The 18397-nt window shown below is 43.7% G+C and overlaps 1 protein-coding gene across 2 annotated transcripts in view; it reads left to right on the forward strand.

Annotated features, from left to right (window-relative positions):
* dmgdh (dimethylglycine dehydrogenase) overlaps positions 1-6707 on the forward strand; it is a 106791-nt gene extending 100084 nt beyond the window's left edge. For both annotated transcript variants that reach the window (XM_067982658.1, XM_067982659.1), the window contains exon 16: positions 4402-6707. In XM_067982658.1, coding sequence (XP_067838759.1) covers positions 4402-4617 — 216 coding nt within the window. In that variant the 3' untranslated portion in view covers positions 4618-6707. The remainder of the gene's footprint in view (positions 1-4401) is intronic.
* Positions 6708-18397: the final 11690 nt, after the last annotated feature.

The following is an 18397-nucleotide window of genomic DNA, read 5'->3' on the forward strand; positions in this document are numbered from 1 at the left end:
GTTTCCCGTTGTAAGTAGAGGATTGTCTCCTGGTCTGTGAAGTTTTTTTGAGTATTTCCTTTGCTCAACAATTGCAAAACATAAGATGTATCCTCCTGCTGATAAGTATGTGGAACAACCTCCCCTCTGCTGGCTCCTGAAAAGAGACGGTTTAGTGGTTGTGGACAGGGGTGCATGGTGTGATCCACCATAGGGAGACATTTAAAAAAAAATTTAGAGCAACAGGAAAAAATAAAAAATGCCTTCAGTCTGCGGTAAAGCTAAAGCTTACATTTTACACGCAATGAGTTTCAACCGATGTCAGAGGTCAAAGTTGAATGATTTATCTAGTGTCATTTAATCCCAGATCAGTGAAAATAATCTCTGAGGTTATCAGGTTCAATGAAATACAAATATATAGGCCTTGATTTTAACCCTATTGGCCAATGGGAAATGGGGGCATGTGACCGGTTAAAATTGCGGGAATTGCCATACCACCCCGTTCCCGCTGGAAATCTCTCGATCGCGATTGCCACTGTCTGAGGTTGGAAACGCACTCGTTGGAAACAGGCGGATGCCTGATGAATATATTCAAATCAGGGTCCCATGATATCAATAGAATCCTGATGCTATTTTAACTGGGCGGGACGGAATTCTCATCCAGCGGCCAACCCGCTCAGTAAAACCTCGCGGGTTCGGCCTCAGTAAGTGACTGACATGACTGGGAGAACTATTTAAAGGGGCGCTCATCTGCAGGCATTTAGATCATTAGGATCTATGTGCTTTTGTGATTAGTGGATTGCCAAGGCATTTCAGAGCTTGCTGATTGATTCTTTTTGATTTGTTTGCCTTAATCACAGAATAACATAGAATTTACAGCAGGGAAACAGGCCATTCAGCCTAACTGGTCTGTGCCGGTGTTTATGCTCCACATGAACCTCCTCCCACCCTACTTCATCTAACCCTATCTGCATATCCTTCTGTTCCTTTCTCCATCATATACTTATCTAGCTTCCCCTCAAAGGTATCTGTGCTAGTTGCCTCAACTACACGTGGTAGCAAGTTCTGCATTCTAACCACACTCTCTGGGTAAAGAAGTTAGTTATCTTGACTGAGCATTTTCAGCTTATCGTGGATGCCATCATTGCTTCTTTATTCTGTGTGGGGGAACAGTTGGAGAAAGAGGTGCAGCAGCCGCTTCAGCAACTAGAACCAGCAGCAGCTGGGCCTGATAAAGGACGGCAGGTGAAGTGGTGGGGGTTACTCGTACCCAGCTCACATGGTCTGTTGGCCAAGAGTCACTTTCCTGGACATCTCAAAAGAGCAGTGTGTCAAGAGACTGCGCTTCACCTGCCAGGATGATACAGAGCTGTGCGGCCTCCTGCAGCAGGGCCCCATGCTTTGATGGTGACTGGCATCATTTGTGAATGTTAAATTTGAGATTAATAGATTTCGGTGAACCAAGGGTATTAAGGGATATGGGGCTAAAGCGGATATATGGAGTTAGGTCACAGGTCACCACTGCCCTGAACTTTTTCACTTCAGGTCCCCTCCAGGCTGCTACAGGAGACAACACCCGTATCTCCCAGTCTGCAGTGCACAGCTGCATTAAGCAGATGACCAATACCCTTTTAACCAGAGCCAATCAGTACATTATTTTCCCAATGGATGGCAACAGCCAGAATGAGAAAGCTCTGGGGTTTGCAGCACAGGGTATCATTGACTGCATGCGTGTAGCTATCAGGGCGCCAGAGAGCGAGCAAGAGCTTTTCACAACAGGAAGGGCTGAGGACGCTACATTGGGCCGTGTAGTGCCCGTTGTTTTGGTGCTACACAGCCTCTCTGACGTCCAAGATGACGTCTTGGATGCACACGCACGTTTCCAGCGTGATGTGCGCCAGACGCCATCTTGGTGTAGGAGTTAGCGCAGGCGCAGATAACGAACGCTGGAATCATGTAAAGGAGGGAGAAAATGGCTTCAATCAGTGTGCAATGCTAATTTAAAGTGATAGACACCATTTTGAGACTTAACGCTTAACTCAACGCAAGGTCTTAACCCCGATCATCTGAACGTGTCTTAAAGTGCCTGGAGGACCCCATATCAGCGCTATTTAAAGAGACTATGCAGGACTTACTGGTTAGTGGCTGGATTATTGCTTCTGGCTGCTCAGACATTTACAACTGTTTTTGGAGGTCTCCTACGCTTGAATACGAGGGCACAGGGACAGAGCCTAATATTTACAGCCAGGATGTGCAGGAGTGAAGTTAGGACATGCTTCTACACGCAAAGGGTGAGAGACGTTTGGAACGCTCTTCTGCAAACGGCAGTTGATGCTAGCTCATTTGTGAATGTTAAATTTGAGATTAATAGATTTCGGTGAACCAAGGGTATTAAGGGATATGGAGCTAAAGCGGATATATGGAGTTAGGTCACAGGGCCACCATGATCTCATTGAATGGCGGAACAGGCTCGAGGGGCTAAATGTCACGGCCACTTGCTGCCTCTTGATATGCGCCACCTTCTTCTGCAAGAAAGCGTGTGTCTGGGTGATGTGTCTGTCATGGTTGAATAGCTGCCAGTGTGTGTGGCCTGTGAGTTGTGGGTGGGCGGCTTGCAATAGTGGTAATGTGTAAGGGTGAGAAGAAGCATTTGGTTGGAAGAGTTGAGTACTGATGGAAAGAGTTTATTGGTATGTGGGTGATGGGGGGTGTAGCGCGTGGTGCAGTTGGTATGAGACATCACTTGACAGTTGATCTCACTCACCTTGACCACTCATGTCAAAGCATTGAATCTCTTGCCACCCCCCCCCCCCCCCCCGCGGATATAGGATGTGCCTCCTTCTGTCCAGCTCTTGCACCCAAGGTCTCTAGTGCACCAGCAGAGAACCTTGGTGCATGCACTTTCGCAGACCTGGTACCAACTCAGATCAGCAGATTGATGAGGTCTGGCATGCAGATTGGAGGATGTGGGATTTAGTGGTGCGCAACCTTTATTCAATGTTTTAACATAACTCATCAGTATGTAAACATAGAGATGGGACCTGCATCTGTGCTTTACGTGTGTGATGTCTGATCTCCGTTCATACTCCGTGCAGACAGCAGATAACAAATATTCAGCAAATAACAGGTACCAGCTACCTTTAAGAGATTCCTAACAGACAGGCTGCCTTTAAGAGATTGGAGCTCCCCCTGCTGTTGGAAAGTGCAAATTGCATGGAATCCTCGTTCCATGCTGATTTCCCACGCAGATTGCAGGTGAGTCCTCAGGCCTGACGAAAATCTCATCCTGTCTGCACAGGGACCATTGGACACGGGGTAATAGCGGATCGTGCTACTCCCACCCAAAAACAGGCCCTATCCAATTTTCCCCTCTATCATTCCATCAATGTCCAACTGGTGTGTGATCACCACCAAGGGATCATGCAAGTCTGTGCCAGTTTTGCTGGAAGCTACCATGATGCTTTCATCTGGAGACACTCATCCATCCCCTCCCACTATCCGCTCCTACAGGAATGTCAGAGGATGGCTGCTAGAGTACAAGGGATACCCTCTCCAAACCTGGCTGCAAACACACCATGTCTGAGCAGCACAGGTACAGTGAGGGCCGTGGGACCACCAGGAACATCATTGAACACACTGTTGGCATTTTGAAGTTAAGGTTCCGGTGCCTTGATTGGTCTGGGGGCTCCCTGAACAATACCGTGGACAAAATGGGCCGTATCATAGTAGTGAAGAAAGGGAAGAAAGAACTTGCATTTATATTACTCCTTTTACAACATCAGACATCCCAAAGCTTTTACAGCCAATGAGATACTTTGAAGTGTAGTCAGTGTTGTAATGTAGGAAACGCAGCAACCAAGTTGCGCACAGCAAGGTTCCACAAACAGCATTGAGATAATGACCAGATAATCTGTTTTTTAGTGATGTTGGTTGAGGGATAAATATTGGCCAGGACAGGGGGGAAAGTTCCCCTGCTCTTCTTCGAAATAGTGCCATGGGATCTTTTTAACCAATGAGACTTTGAAGTAAAGGAGAGTGATATTGGGCGGGGTGTGAAACCGGCGATCTACCCAATCCCATTGGGTTTCCCGGCCGGGCGAGTTAAATTAAAATTAACCTCAAAATGTCACTAGTTGCTTAGAGACATAACAGGATTGGCTGCTGCTGGAAGTGTAATATGCCACACTGGTGCAGTAGTGGGTGTTGAGGTATATTGTTGCTGCATAGTAGAGGGAGCTTTTCTCTGCATCCAAATATGAATGCTTACTGCTATCCCTGAGTACCTGAAATAGGAAAATGTTCCATTTCTTAGTGCTAATGTGAGTCACTTTGATGAGCACAAAATTCACCAAAAAAGTAAACTAGATGCTATCTCTTTAAATGTAAAATTCAGCCTGTAAAGCAGTATTCTTGTGTATTCAGGTTGTAGGTAACACCACATCTGGAACCTACAGTTACAACACACAACAGAGTGTGGCCTTTGCATACGTGCCTGTGGAACTCAGCAAAATAGGACAAAACCTAGAGGTGGAACTGCTGAATAAAAAATACAATGCGGTAATCATGCAAGAACCACTGATACTGACAGAACCAACTAGGACTCGAATGAAGAAGAAAAGTGAGAGCTCAAATGTTTGAGGGACAGTACTGTTTAAAAAGATACTAACAAAGCAACCCTATGTACTGAACTGAAGAAGTGTATGTCAGCACTGTCGGTACCATTGAAACAATGTAACTTTCAGCCTTTTAAATGTAAAAAATAAGTACTGTGCAGGGCTACAAGATTAAAAGTGATTCTAATTTTAGACGTTTCTGCAGCCACCATCTTAACATGTGTGGCAATCTGACTAACAATGTGATCTGTTCTACAAATGCTTTCCACCAATAAATGTGCTGGGTCAGTGGGGTAGGAACCATTTGTATTGAGCCGTGTTTCAGCTGAAACCAAGCATCCTATCACTCAGGATTCCAAATGTGTGAAGATGCTGACCTCAGCAAAATGGCCTCACTGCAGAAATTATTAAACACAGTCACAGCTGTCCCACAGCGGAGAGTGTCGATCTTTTCCATCTTAAGCCGAGCAGGCAAGCCTGCCTCAATTTTAACAAAACGCCTCACAGCCCCTGGTCTTATCATCATTTTAAAGAGACAGATCACGAATTGCAATCACTGTAACTAATATGAAAAGAATAAAATGAATCTGGTTAATTGTAAAAACTTGCAGTGATTTAAAGATCAAAGGAGTTTCTTAGTACTAATTAACTGGTGCTTTGAATGATTTTTATTCTGAATGTGTGTATCGCTTGATGTGAGATGTGAAAATCCTTCACACAAGTGGGACTAATACAATGTGAATTCAATTAATTTATAAAGTCACCTATCACCTGTGCCATTACCACTCTTTAACTGAATCGTTTAACTAATATCGAATGGTTAGGAGTCTATTTCAGCATCACTGCAACAGGGAAGAAAGTTTTATTCAAGGCAGGATGTGATTTTTATATTTTAAAAAAAGCTGAAATCATTAATTGAATGGTGAGATACAAACCCCAATTATGCTGCAGCAATCAGCCATGCCTAGTGAAAGGAATAAACATCAGATCTTGAATTTGAATTCATTCTGGTGGGTGCTAAGCTGTATCACGATTCTGGGGATGGATAAGATATAGTGAAAGCTTTCATTTCTTTAACCATCAAGTGATTTAATAAAATAGCAATAACTTTTCTAAGTGAAATTATTTGTTTCAAACTCTTGATCCGGTCTTCCAAAGTCAAGCATTCACAGCACCTACATGATCAGGAGCTGTTCTGAATAAGTAGGGAACTGGTTAGTGAACATTGATTAATATTCTAGGACTCAATGGTCTGCTGCTGCATTTCAAAACTAAAGCCCTGATTTTAAGTCAGGACAGGAATTGGGCGGATGGGGTCCAATGAGAAATGGGAGGGGGGCCAAGGATAGACATACCAGATGGAAACCTACCCCTGTGCATTCTTCTTTGCTTCAGCACGAATGGGCAGTATTGAACTGAAAGGAATTTCTGACAAAATAATTGCTAGTGTTGCACTAAATCCATCCTGCCGTGAACCAAAACAAAAAGTAATGTACAGAATATCCAAAAACAAATCCTAAAATAACAAATTGTGTTAGTTCAGAAAGGCAGAATCCCTGAAGTAACTAATTGAAAACAAATAGCCTAACACCCTCCTTTAGGCAACATGGTGGCACTTGGTTAGTCTGAGCTGCACTGAGCAGGGAGATACTGAGTGGAGGCTTGGGAGGTACCTCACAGCTCCTGGTGGCTAGACAAAAGGGGCAATAGCAGAGTGACGTAGGAGTAGGCTAACTGCTTACCTTCTCAGCAGCAGAGACTTGAAGGTCACAGGGCTTGAAGAATGACAGGGAGAACTTATAGAATATTCTGGTCTTTAGTGCTACACCAGGTGGTGCCTTTACCTACTAGACCATTGGTGATGACAATAAATAGTAATTTTTTTTTCAAACCTGCTATTACTACTGTGAATGTTTTGTTGGACTAGAAGGAATAGCACAGGAAATGGCGGTGAGAACAAATTTTTATTTGTAATTCAAAACATAAAATGTGAACTCCTAATATGTATCAAACAGAAGTTTAATTGCTTAATCTGTAGTATTGTATACAATTTAATAAAATAATTTTTAATATAAATTGCATTCATGTTATGCAAATAAAATGAATTCATTGGAAGCCCTTGGGAGAATTGCTGTTTATTTTTTAATAAATAGAATTCTGGTTATGTTATATTTATACATGTCTTTTGTTTCCAGAACTCTTATACAAATAGAATACTGTTTACAGGAGAGATCATTGCATAAGATGAATAATGTACCCTTCTCCCTCTTTTTTTTGGATAGTTGATCTGGTGCTCCTCCTGACCTAACTTGTCCCAATTTCCCTAGAACAGTTGGTTTGATTGACAGGTCAGTAAGTTATTTTCTCTCTGACTTTAGTTCTTCCCCACTCACACCTGCATTCCTCAGCTGAGATGACTGGCTGGTGACCTATAACTGGAGGAGATACAGAAGAGCAGCACAATTTGTTTAATTTCCTGATATCCATACTACCTTTGTTAATAGCATAAGTATGCAGCAACAAGAGACCAGGCACAATTTTACTCTCACTAGGGATTAGAGGCTCGTTTTTATGTTCCCAGCAGGGAAGCCACACTCAAAGGGAAGCATGTATCTAAGATAGGGCTATAACACTGTTGCCCCGATTCTTCAATCCACACTCCTTGTTAACACTGCTCCTCACTGGTAGCTTGGGATTGCAGGATCACCCGACATATTCAACATAGCCAATCTCCTGAGTCAGCTGCCCAAACAAACACAGTTAAATTTTGCAAGATAAAGCACTGTGAACCTTTTTCCAACTCCTGGGTAGTTGAACAAAACCTAAGGATATTAATCCAACATTACTACCCTATTATTCCACACTGGCCAGTTGTGGTGATTTTACAATCCTAGCCCCTTTGGGACTATCCCAGATCAGGCGTACTTCTCAGGCGTTCACTCTCAACCTAAGGTCGAGGTAGCCAAATCCTAAAGACACTGACTGAGTCTGAAGGTCTGCTGTATCTCTCCCCAAGGAAAAGGGATCACCTGAGAATATTACCGACCTCCAGGTAGCATTTTTAGCAAGTTCCAGCCAGATTGTAATATCCTAGATATTGTGAGGGTCCAGGGGTTTCTCCTCAGTAATGTACCTCTTCACCAAAAGAGTGTATGGAGATAGGATTCACGAGTTAGTGATACAGAAGATTATATGAGACAATATAAAAACTATTCAGAAGTTTATTGATGAAACAATTTGCAATCTACAGCTGGTGAGACCGGTCAATTGCAATAGTAATAGTTTCTCAAAAAGGTAAAAATTATAATTCTTAAAAGTATTTAGACAGGATATCCATCAATTATGAAGGTAGCTTTTACCTTAAATCCCCAAGTAGTAGAAGACTATAGAGTCACCTTACTCTGATAGTCGAGAAACCCTTCAGCCCTGCTAAGCGAATCTAAAAAACTTGAGCTGAGCTCTCAGAATTTATATCATTTTTTCCGATTACTTCATCTTGGCTGTGAGCATTCTTGTTGACAAGGGTCTTGTTGATTAACTTGGTTTCAATTCTTTCTTATTAATATTAATCAAAGCTAGTTACATTTTAGCTGACCGCTGTTTTTCTTCAGCCTATGTTCATTGCAAAGAGTTATTTCAAGTACTGATTAAAGATAGGTGCCCTTTAGCCAGCTGCTGTTTTAAACTTTTTGTTTATCTGTGTCCCCCATTGTGTAGGGTTAGCGAGGAATGCTCTAAGGTAGACTCTTGACCATAGCTGATGTTTTCAGCTTTTTGCTTATTTGTGTCCCATTGTGTAGGGTTTATCAATTACTCGCAAAGGTATGTCCCCTTGATGAAATTAATCATCCACAATTTAGCTGACTGGTGTTTTCAACATTTCGTTTACTGCAAAGTATTTTCAAATGATTATTTAAAAATGTTAAAAGTTTGTTGTAAAAGGTCTTCCCATAACTATTAAAATTAGGTACCCCTTGTCCCCAAATTCCTTCACACAGTTAGATTCCATAGATGACACATTCATGTCCAGGTGTACAAAATCCAGTGTGTTTCATACAGTCTTTGATCGCCAATGTGTGTCCTTATCCTTAAAACATCCAGGGCCGTAAATTCCATGGGTGTTGCTCCACTGGTAGAAGAGTGTCGGAGTGGAACCCCTGCCTGCTCACACACTCAGCCTCTGATCACATACCAAATTGCGGGGAAGGGGGTCGTTTGTATGGTTCGCGGCACCCACACTGATCCAAGATCAATGACCTCGGTCTAGGTAAGGTATGGGGCCTTTCAAAAGGCCTCAGAGGGCCCCACGCCAGCTCTCAGCTGGCAAGAGCTCCGGTGAAACAGAAAGCGCTGGAGACACTCAGCAGGCCAGGCAGCATTTGTCAAGAGAACGCAAATCAGTCACGTTTCGGGTGTAGACGATACCCAAAGCTTCAACTAATTTACGTTCTATCAACAGATGCTGCCTGACCAGTTGAGTGCCTCCAGCACTTTCTGTTTTTGTTTCAGATTTCCTGCATCTGCAGTATTTTGCTAAGAGCTTAAAGGGTGGAATTCCCAGGATAGCCCGGGAACTCCTAAGATACACCCTCTTAACACCAAGCGCAGGAGTGGAAGATACACCCAAAGTCAGGGAAATTAGCAATCTGAAAAGAAAGGACAGAATTCCAATGGAATTGGGTTCTAGCCATTTGTTAGCCCCGCCCCACCCCTCCCTATCACGAGATCCACTGGCCTGGACCAGAATTGTGACGCACCACTTTTATTTTAAACAGTCCTTTTTTAAAGAGTTAAATGATCTTATATTAGCTGCTTTTTCTGGATCCACAAATCTGTGAATCTCTAATCTCACTTGTAACAATATCCTACCTCTGCTGTTGCCCCCCTTCCCCTTACCCACCAAGCCAAATCTCTCCACACGCTCCCCCTGCCCTAACTCTCACCCTGGGTCTTTCACTAGATGCTCTTCTATCTCCCTTTATGCCACCTCCAAGATCACCTTGTCCAAAGGCTCACACCTGCTTTACTGTATGGGTCATGATAATATGATACTGCCTTTTCATCCTGACCTTGTAGATTAATGGTTTACCCAACACTGGACTTTCTTACAAAAGGCAGCTTTAGCCTCGGTACTGTTGTGTAACACAAACAGACAAACCGTCCTTCTAACCACATTATTGCAGATGTTCTCTGCAACCACATTTTAATTTCTCTTCAGTCCTTCCCATCTGGTATTTGTTTCCAACTGGAACTGTCTGACCTTCCTTCATTTCAGGTTCATGCTCCCCAAGACTGATTTCTCTATCTCAAAACAGTATATTACCCAGAACTAAGTGGTTCAGTAGGCAGCACTCCCTCCTCTCACACCTTTTACATTCAGGTGCAAGTCTGAATGGAAGAAGTGCAGCGTAAGGGGAGCACTGCCCGATCAATGATGCACTGACCTTGCGCATATTCGCATAATCTCGGGGAGGTCCCAGCATGACAAATGCCTTTGATCGAAGCTCACCCATTGTTGGGAGGAAAATCACATGCCAGACACAAGCATCATTCTTTTTTTATTATTCATTCTCTGGAGGATGTGTACAGTGCTGGTAAGGCTGCATTTAGTGCCCGCACTGAGTTGTCCTGAGAAGGCAGTCAGCCTACCTCTAGCAATTGGTTTTACAACTGAGTGACTTGCCAGTCCACTTCAGAGGGTATTAAGAGCTAATGTGAGACTGGAGTCACGTGTAGGCTAGATTGGGGAGGATTGCGAGTTGCCCATCCCTGAAGGACGTTACTGAATCATATTGGTTTCTCCAACAATCAGTAGCTTTCATTGATACTTCTTTTTATGGTGCCAGCCTATAATTATCTGTCTCATTGAAAAAGCAGGTGTGAGCCTCATAAATGTATGCAAATCGGGGTCCTATTACGTTAATAGGTCTCTGCTGAAGTTTTAACTGCTGTGACTTTCCCGCTAGGCAGAAGCAGATCTGCTGTTGGTCTACAGATAGAGAGGCCCTTTAGGTAAGTCTAAAACTTTCTTTTGTGGCACAGAAGGAGCAGGAATGCTCCTCCAGGCCTCACAAGGAAAGTCATGGGCTGCTTCACGCCTGCTCTTGGCGGGAAGTGAATCGGCATCATTTAAATGAGGCTTGATGGTTAAAAACATCATGGCATCCTATTGCCTCTGCCAGACGGGAAATTAACTCACCAGAGCAGTTTCCCGTCGGAAACCCGCTATATGTTTAAATCTGCCTCATCATCTATCTGCTTCAAAGACAGAAAATGCTGGAAACACTCCACATCTGAAACGTCAACGTGTCTGTTCGATCCACAGTTGCTGACTGACCTGCTGAGTGTTTCCAGCATCTTCTGTTTTTGTTTCCGATTTCCAGCATTTCCAATTCTTTTGCTTTTTCTCTATCTGTTTCCTTTGTGGCGAGAATGTGGAACTCACTGCCACATGGAGTGGGGTTGAAACAGATAGCACTGACACATTCAAGGGGAGGCTTAATCCGTACACGAGGGAGAAGGGAATAGATGGATATGGGGGCAGGGTGAGACGATGTAATTAGAATGGAAGGAGGCTCATGTGGAGAATAAACACCAGCATAGACCAGTTGGGTCGAATGGCCTGTTCTTGTGCTGTATATTCTATGTAAGTTAGTATAATTCTTTGTTCAGGCAAGTGGTTTGTTAAGTCAAATAGATTTGCCAACTTGGTGACTAAAGGGTCCATCTCAACACTTATTAGAAGGACAATGCTGACACTCCAGGGGGTAGTCTTTGGAGCTGCAGACATTTCGGCCTGGATTATCTTCATGTAGGCTAGACGGGATTCCGCCCACCAACTCTGAACCCTACTGTAAACATGACCCATTTTCCTAGGCTGATGCTCATTGGGCACGCCAGGCTGGAAGCCAGCAGGATTCCCACCACCAAAAGGGAGCCTGCCATTGCCAACGAGGAAAATGGTGTTGGTGCTACAGCAGGACTGCCGTTGCAGCACCGAAGAGGCAGAGGACATTTGAATGGGGCAGAAGAGCCCCAAGGAGGTGATGAGGATTTTGACCATAGCTGAGACTACTGCTTGTGAGGAGGATAAATATCAACATAGACTGGTTGGGCCAAGCGGCCCGATTTCATGTTGCAATTCTATGTAATCCAGTTGTGCAGAAAATTTGGAATATTGACATAAAAATGCATCCATTTTTATGTCTGATGAGTAATGCCACAATGATGTGTGAGATCAATAATATATTAACTTGAACACATAATCTATGGCTCATATTTTAGTGCAGTACTAGGAGAATACTGCATTGCCGTCTTTCAGAAGAGACACTAAACCGAGCCCCCATCTGCCCTGTCAGATGGACATACAACATACCATGGCACTATTCAAAGAACAGAGGAGTTCACCCCTGCCCCCCTTTTCCTGGCTCTGCACTTGCTTAAAAGCAGTTTATCTCTAACGTCTTCCAGTTCTGATAAACAGTCATAAACCTGAAACAGACTCTTTCTCCCTCTCAAAAGATGCTGCCTGACCTGCTGAGTATTTGCAGATTTCCAGCATCTGCAGTGTTTTGCTTTTGTTTGAGTTCTCCCAGTGTCCTGGCCAACATTTATCTCTCAACCAACACCACCAGATTAACTGGTCATTCATCTCATTGCTGTTTGTGGGACCTTGTTGCATGCAAATTGGCTGCTGTGTTTGCCTAACAACAACAGTGACTACATTTCAAAGATAATTCATTGGTTGTAAAGTGTTTTGGGACGTGGTGAGTATATGAAAGGTGCTATATAAATGCAAGTTCTTCTTTCTATGTAACAGGACTTGGCATTTTACAGAAAAATGAAAACACAATGAAGTGGGCCTACCTAACTCATTTGTCCTTTGTACATTTGAAATGTAAAGGAGAGAATTAAAACTTTTAAAGGCGCAGCGCTGCCTGGACCATGCCCTGCGAGATCTTGCCAGGTTTGTAATAAGAAGAATGCATTGCCTTTGCTGCCCTCCGGTCCCACCTGCTGCACATATGATTGAAACTTGGTTCAAAATGATTGCATCAGAGAAAAATTAGCATTTATATAGCATCTTTCACAACCACAGGACATCCCAAAGCGTTTGTAGGGAAACGCGGCAGCCAATTTGTGCACAGCAAAGTCCCACAAACAGCAATGAAATAAATGACTAATTAATTTTTTTTATTTATTTAAGTTGGTTGAGGGATAAATGTTAACCAGGACACCAGAAGAATACCCCTGCTCGTCTTCAAATAGTGCCATGGGATCTATATGACTACCCGAGAGGGTAGATGGAACTTCGGTTTTAACAACTCATCCAAAAGACGATACCTCCAACAACACAGCACTCTCTCAGTACTGCACTGGAGTGTCAGCCGAGATTATGTACTCAAGTCACTGTAGTGGAGCATGAAACTATGACCTTCTGACTCAGAGGTGAGAGTGCTACCACTGAACCAAATCTGACTCAAAATCTGTTGGGAAAGCTTACAGTCCGATGTGCGGTACTTCATGTGAGTACAGTTACCTGCTCCCCGCAAAGATGGCAGTTTTGAACACCTCTTTTGCAGTAATAGCCTTCAGGTACAGGATTTATCTGAACTCTACTCTCCCCAAACCCAGTTCGCATGCTCCAAAATAAGCATATCTGATTCACCCCATAAGGCACAGCAGCTTGCCTCTTTTACACATGGGCAATGTTTCAGTAGATGTGAAGAGCCAAATCACAAAGTATTGTGTGGGGTGATTTGGGGCACCATGCCAATAGAGCAGGCAGGAGCCAAAAACGCTAATCACTCATTCTAAATGCAAGTGGTTGGCAATAATGTTTAGATAGATTTAATCATTGTCTTGTAAACTTTGCAGTTGTTTATGTCTTTACATATATTGTGATATAATTATCAAAATAAGTCAGGGTGCCTTTTATTCCACCATCAACCTAATTACAGTAAAGGATACAGTGCATTAAATAAAGGATGTACTGCATTCAGTTCTCGGTATCGCACCTCAGGAAGGATATATTGGCCTTGGAGCAGGTGCAGCGCAGATTCACTGGAATGATACCGGGGCTAAAATTGTTAAATTATGAGAACAGGTCGCATAAACTAGGCTTGTATTCCTTTGAATATAGAAGATTAAGGGGTGATCTAATTGAAGTGTTTAAGATGATTAAAGGATTTGATAGGATAGATGGAGAGAAACTATCTCCTCTGGTGGGAGAGTCCAGAACAAGGGGGAATAACCTTAAAATTAGAGCTAGGCTGTTCAGGGGTCATGTCAGAAAGCACTTCTTCACACAAAGGGTAGTGGAAATCTGGAACACTCTCCCCCAAAAAGCTGTTGAGGTTAGGTCAATTGAAAATTTCAAAACTGAGATTGATAGATTTTTGTTAGGCAAGGGTATTAAGGGTTACGGAACCAAGGTGGGTAGATGGAGTTAAGATACAGATCAGCCATGAATGGCGGAACAGGCTTGAGGGGTGAATGGCCTACTCCTGTTCCTATGTTTCTATGAGCTACATGATATCCAGAGTATTACATAAAATTACATAGAATGTGCAGCACAGAAACAGGCGATTTGGCCCAAATGGTCCGTGCCAGTGATTGTACTCCACACGAGCCTCCTCCCACCCCTCTTCATCTAACCCTATTAGCATACTCTTCTATTCCTTTCTCCCTCATGCGTTTAGCTAGCTTCCCCTTAAAAGAATCAATGCTATTCGCCTCAATTACTCCTTCATATCATCAGAGCATCATAGTAGGTACAGCACAGGAGGAGGCCATTCGGCCCATCGTGCCTGTGCTGGCTCTTTGAAAGAGCTATCCATTTAGTCCCATTCCCCTGCTCTTCCCCGGTAGCCTTGTAAATTTTTTCCCTTCAAGTATTTATCCAGTTCCCTTTTGAAAGTTACTATTGAATCTGCTTCCACCACCCTTTCAGGCAGTGCATTCCAGATCATTACAACTTGCTACGTAAAAAAATGTTTCCTCATGTCACCTCTGACTCTTTTGCCGATCACCTTAAATCTGTGTCCTCTGGTTACTGACCCTTCTGCCACTGGAAACAGTTTCTCCTTATTAACTCTATCATGATTTTGAACACCTCTATCAAATCTCCCCTTAACCTTCTCTGTTCTAAGGAGAACAACCCCAGCTTCTCCAATGTCTCCACATGACTGAACACCCTCATGCCTGGTACCATTCTAGTAAATCTCTTCTGCACCCTCTCTAAGGGTGCCTAAAGTGTGGTGCCCAGAATTGGACACAATACTCCAGCTAGGGCCTAACCAGTGTTTTATAAAAGTTTAGCATAACTTCCTTGCTTTTCTACTCTATGCCTCTATAATAAAGCCCAGGATCCTATATGCTTTTTTAACAGCCTCCTCAACTTGTCCTGCCACCTTCAAAGATTTGTGTACGTACACCCCCAGGTCTCTCTGTTCCTGCACCTCGTTTAAAATCGTACCATTTAGTTTATTTTGCCGCTCCTCATTCTTCCTAGCAATATGTATAACTTCATATTTCTCTGCGTTAAAGTTCATTTGCCATGTGTCTGCCCATTTCACCAGTCTGTTTATGTCCTCCTGAAATCTGTTACCATCCTCCACATTGGTTCCTACATTTCTGAGTTTCATGTCATCTGCAAACTTTGAAATTATACCCTCTATACCCAAATCCAGGTCATTAATATATATCAAAAAGAGCAGTGGTCCTAATACTGACCCCTGGAGAACACCACTGTATACTTACCTCCAGTCTGAAAAACAACCGTTCACCTCTACTCCCTGCTTTCTGTCCATTAGCCAATTTTGTATACACGCAGCCACTGTCCCTTTAATCCCATGGGCTTTAATTTTGCTAACAAGTCTATTATATGGTATTTTATCAAATGCCTTTTGAAAGTCCATATACACAACATCAACCGCACTACCCTTATCAACCCTTTCCGTTACTTCATTAAAAAACTCAATCAAGTCAGTCAAACACGATTTTTCTTTAACAAACCGTGCTGACTTTCATTTATTAGCCCATACTTTTCCAAGTGCCAGTTAATTTTGTCCCGGATTATTGTCCCTCAACATTTCCCCACCACCGATGTTAGGCTGACTGGCCTGAAATTGGCGGGTTTATCCCTCTCCCCTTTTTTGAACAGGGGTGTGATGTTTGCAATCCTCCAGTCCTCTGGCACCATCCCCATATCTAAGGAGGATTGGAAGATTGTGGCCAGAGCCTCCCCAATTTCCACCCTGACTTCCCTCAGTAACCTAGGATGCATCCCATCTGGACCAGGTGACTTTTCTACTTTGAGTACTGCCAATCTTTTAAGTACCTCCTCTTTATCTGTTTTTATCCTATCCAATATCGCTACTACCTCCTTTACTGCTACACTGGCAGCATTTTCTTCTCTAGTGAAGACGGATGCAAAGTATTCATTTAGTACCTCAGCCATGCCCTCTACCTCCACAAGAACAACTACTTTTTTGTCCGTAATCGGTCCCACCCTTCCTTTGACTATTCTTTTACTATTCATATGTTTATAAAAATGTCTTGGGTTTCCTTTTATGTTGGCTGCTAATCTATTATCATACTCTCTCTTTGCCCCTCTTATTCCCTTTTTTTAGATCTCCTCTGTACTTTCTGTATCCAGCCTGGTTCTCTACTGTATTATGAACCATACATTCGTCATAAGCCTCCTTTTTCTGTTTCATTTTAATCTCTATATCTTTAGTCATCCAGGGAGCTCTAGCTTTGGATGCCCTTCCTTTCCCTCTCATAGGAATGTGTCTGCTTCGTACCCAAACCAACTCCTCCTTGAAGGCCTCCCATTATTCAATTACTGTTTTACCTACCAATTTTTGATTCCAATCCACTTGGGCAAGATCCCTTTTCAACTCACTGAAATTACCCCTCCTCCAGTTTAATATTTTCACAATTGATTGTTCCTTGTCCTTTTCCATAACTATTCTAAACCTAATGATATCATCACTGTTCCCCAAATGCTCCCCCACGGAAACATGTTCTACTTGCCCCACTTCATTTCCCAGAACTAGATCCACGCTGTTTCCTTCCTCATTGGGCTGGAAACACACTGTTCCATAAAGTTGTGTACGTATGTAAAGTTCTCTTATACACATTTCAAGAATTCCTCCCCCACTTTGTCCTTTACATTGTTACTGTCCCAGTCTATATTGGGATAATTGAAGTCCCCCATTATCATTACTCTATAGTTCTTGCATCTTTCTGTAATTTGCCTGCAAATTTGCTCCTCTATCTCCTTCCTACTATTTGGTGGCCTATAGTATATACCCAGTTGCGTAGCAGCTCCTTTATTGTTCCTTAATTCTAACCAAATAGAATCTGTTTTTGACCCCTCAAGTACATTATCTTAGTGGTAGCCTTTTCTAAAATCACCCATGACGAAACATTGGATTGCCCCAGTGTCATCAACCAAAATAATCTGACAAAAGTGCCCTCTTTTTAAAGGGCCACAACAAATGAGCACCCAAATCATATAAAAGACAAAGGAAACTTAACTAATGACATAATAATGTTGTTTCCAGTATCCACTATGCACGGCAGTCCCTGTGGTGCCCACCAGTCAGTGTTCAGTTCTTTTCGCAACCACTCAGATAATGAAGCAGTCCGTGCCTGCGTGCAGCAAGACCTGGACAATATCCAGGCTTGGGCTGATAAGTCGGAAGTAACATTCACGCCAGACAAGTGCCAGGCAATGACCATCTCCAACAAGAGAGAGTCTAACCACCTCCACTTGACATTCAGCGGCAATAGCATCGCTGAATCCCCTACCATCAACATCCTGGGGGTCACCATTGAACAGAAACTTAACTGGACCAGCCACATAAATACTGTGGCTACAAGAGCAGGTCAGAGGCTGGGTATTCTGTGGTGAGTGACTCGACTCCTGACTCCCCAAAGCCTTTCCACCATCTACAAGGCAAAAGTCAGCAGTGTGATGGAATACTCTCCACTTGCCTGGATGAGTGCAGCTCCAACAACACTCAAGAAGCTCGACACCATCCAGGACAAAGTAGCCCACTTGATTGGCACCCCATCCACCACCCTAAACATTCACTCCCTTCACCACCGGCGCAGTGTGGCTGCAGTGTGTGACATTGTATCATCCACCAGATGCACTGCAGCAACTCGCCAAGGCTTCTTCGACAGCACCTCCCAAACCCGTGACCTCTACCACCTAGAAGGACAAGGGCAGCAGGCACATGGGAACAACACCACCTGCACGTTCCCCTCCAAGTCACACACCATCTCGACTTAGAAATATATCGCCGCTCCTTCATCGTCACTGGGTCAAAATCCTGGAACTCCCTTCCTAACAGCACTGTTGGAGAACCTTCACCACACGGACTGCAGCGGTTCAAGAAGGCAGCTCACCACCACCTCCTCAAGAGCAATAAATGCTGGCCTCGCCAGCGACGCCCACATCGCATGCTCCTCCTCCAGGGCCACCTGAGCGCGGCAAAGCCGCGGAAGAGGGACAGGCAGCCAAAGCGACCACCCCCACGGGCCGCTTGCAACCTGGACCTTAGCCAGGCCCAGGAGGTCCCCCGACTTGCCCGCCACACTCCCACCCCGGCTGGCCAAAGATCAGGAGCATGGGACTGAAGTGGAACCAGAAGTTGAGGAACAGCCCCTGCAAATAGTGAAACAGGGACTGCAACCTCTCACACTCCATACATACATGATACACGGACTCAACCAGGCCGCAAAATTTACAGGCGGCCTAGGCGTCCGTGAAGTGGCTTAAAAACCGGTTT

This window comes from Heptranchias perlo, chromosome 4, assembly GCF_035084215.1.
Source record: "Heptranchias perlo isolate sHepPer1 chromosome 4, sHepPer1.hap1, whole genome shotgun sequence".
In the NCBI taxonomy this organism is placed as follows: domain Eukaryota; kingdom Metazoa; phylum Chordata; class Chondrichthyes; order Hexanchiformes; family Hexanchidae; genus Heptranchias; species Heptranchias perlo.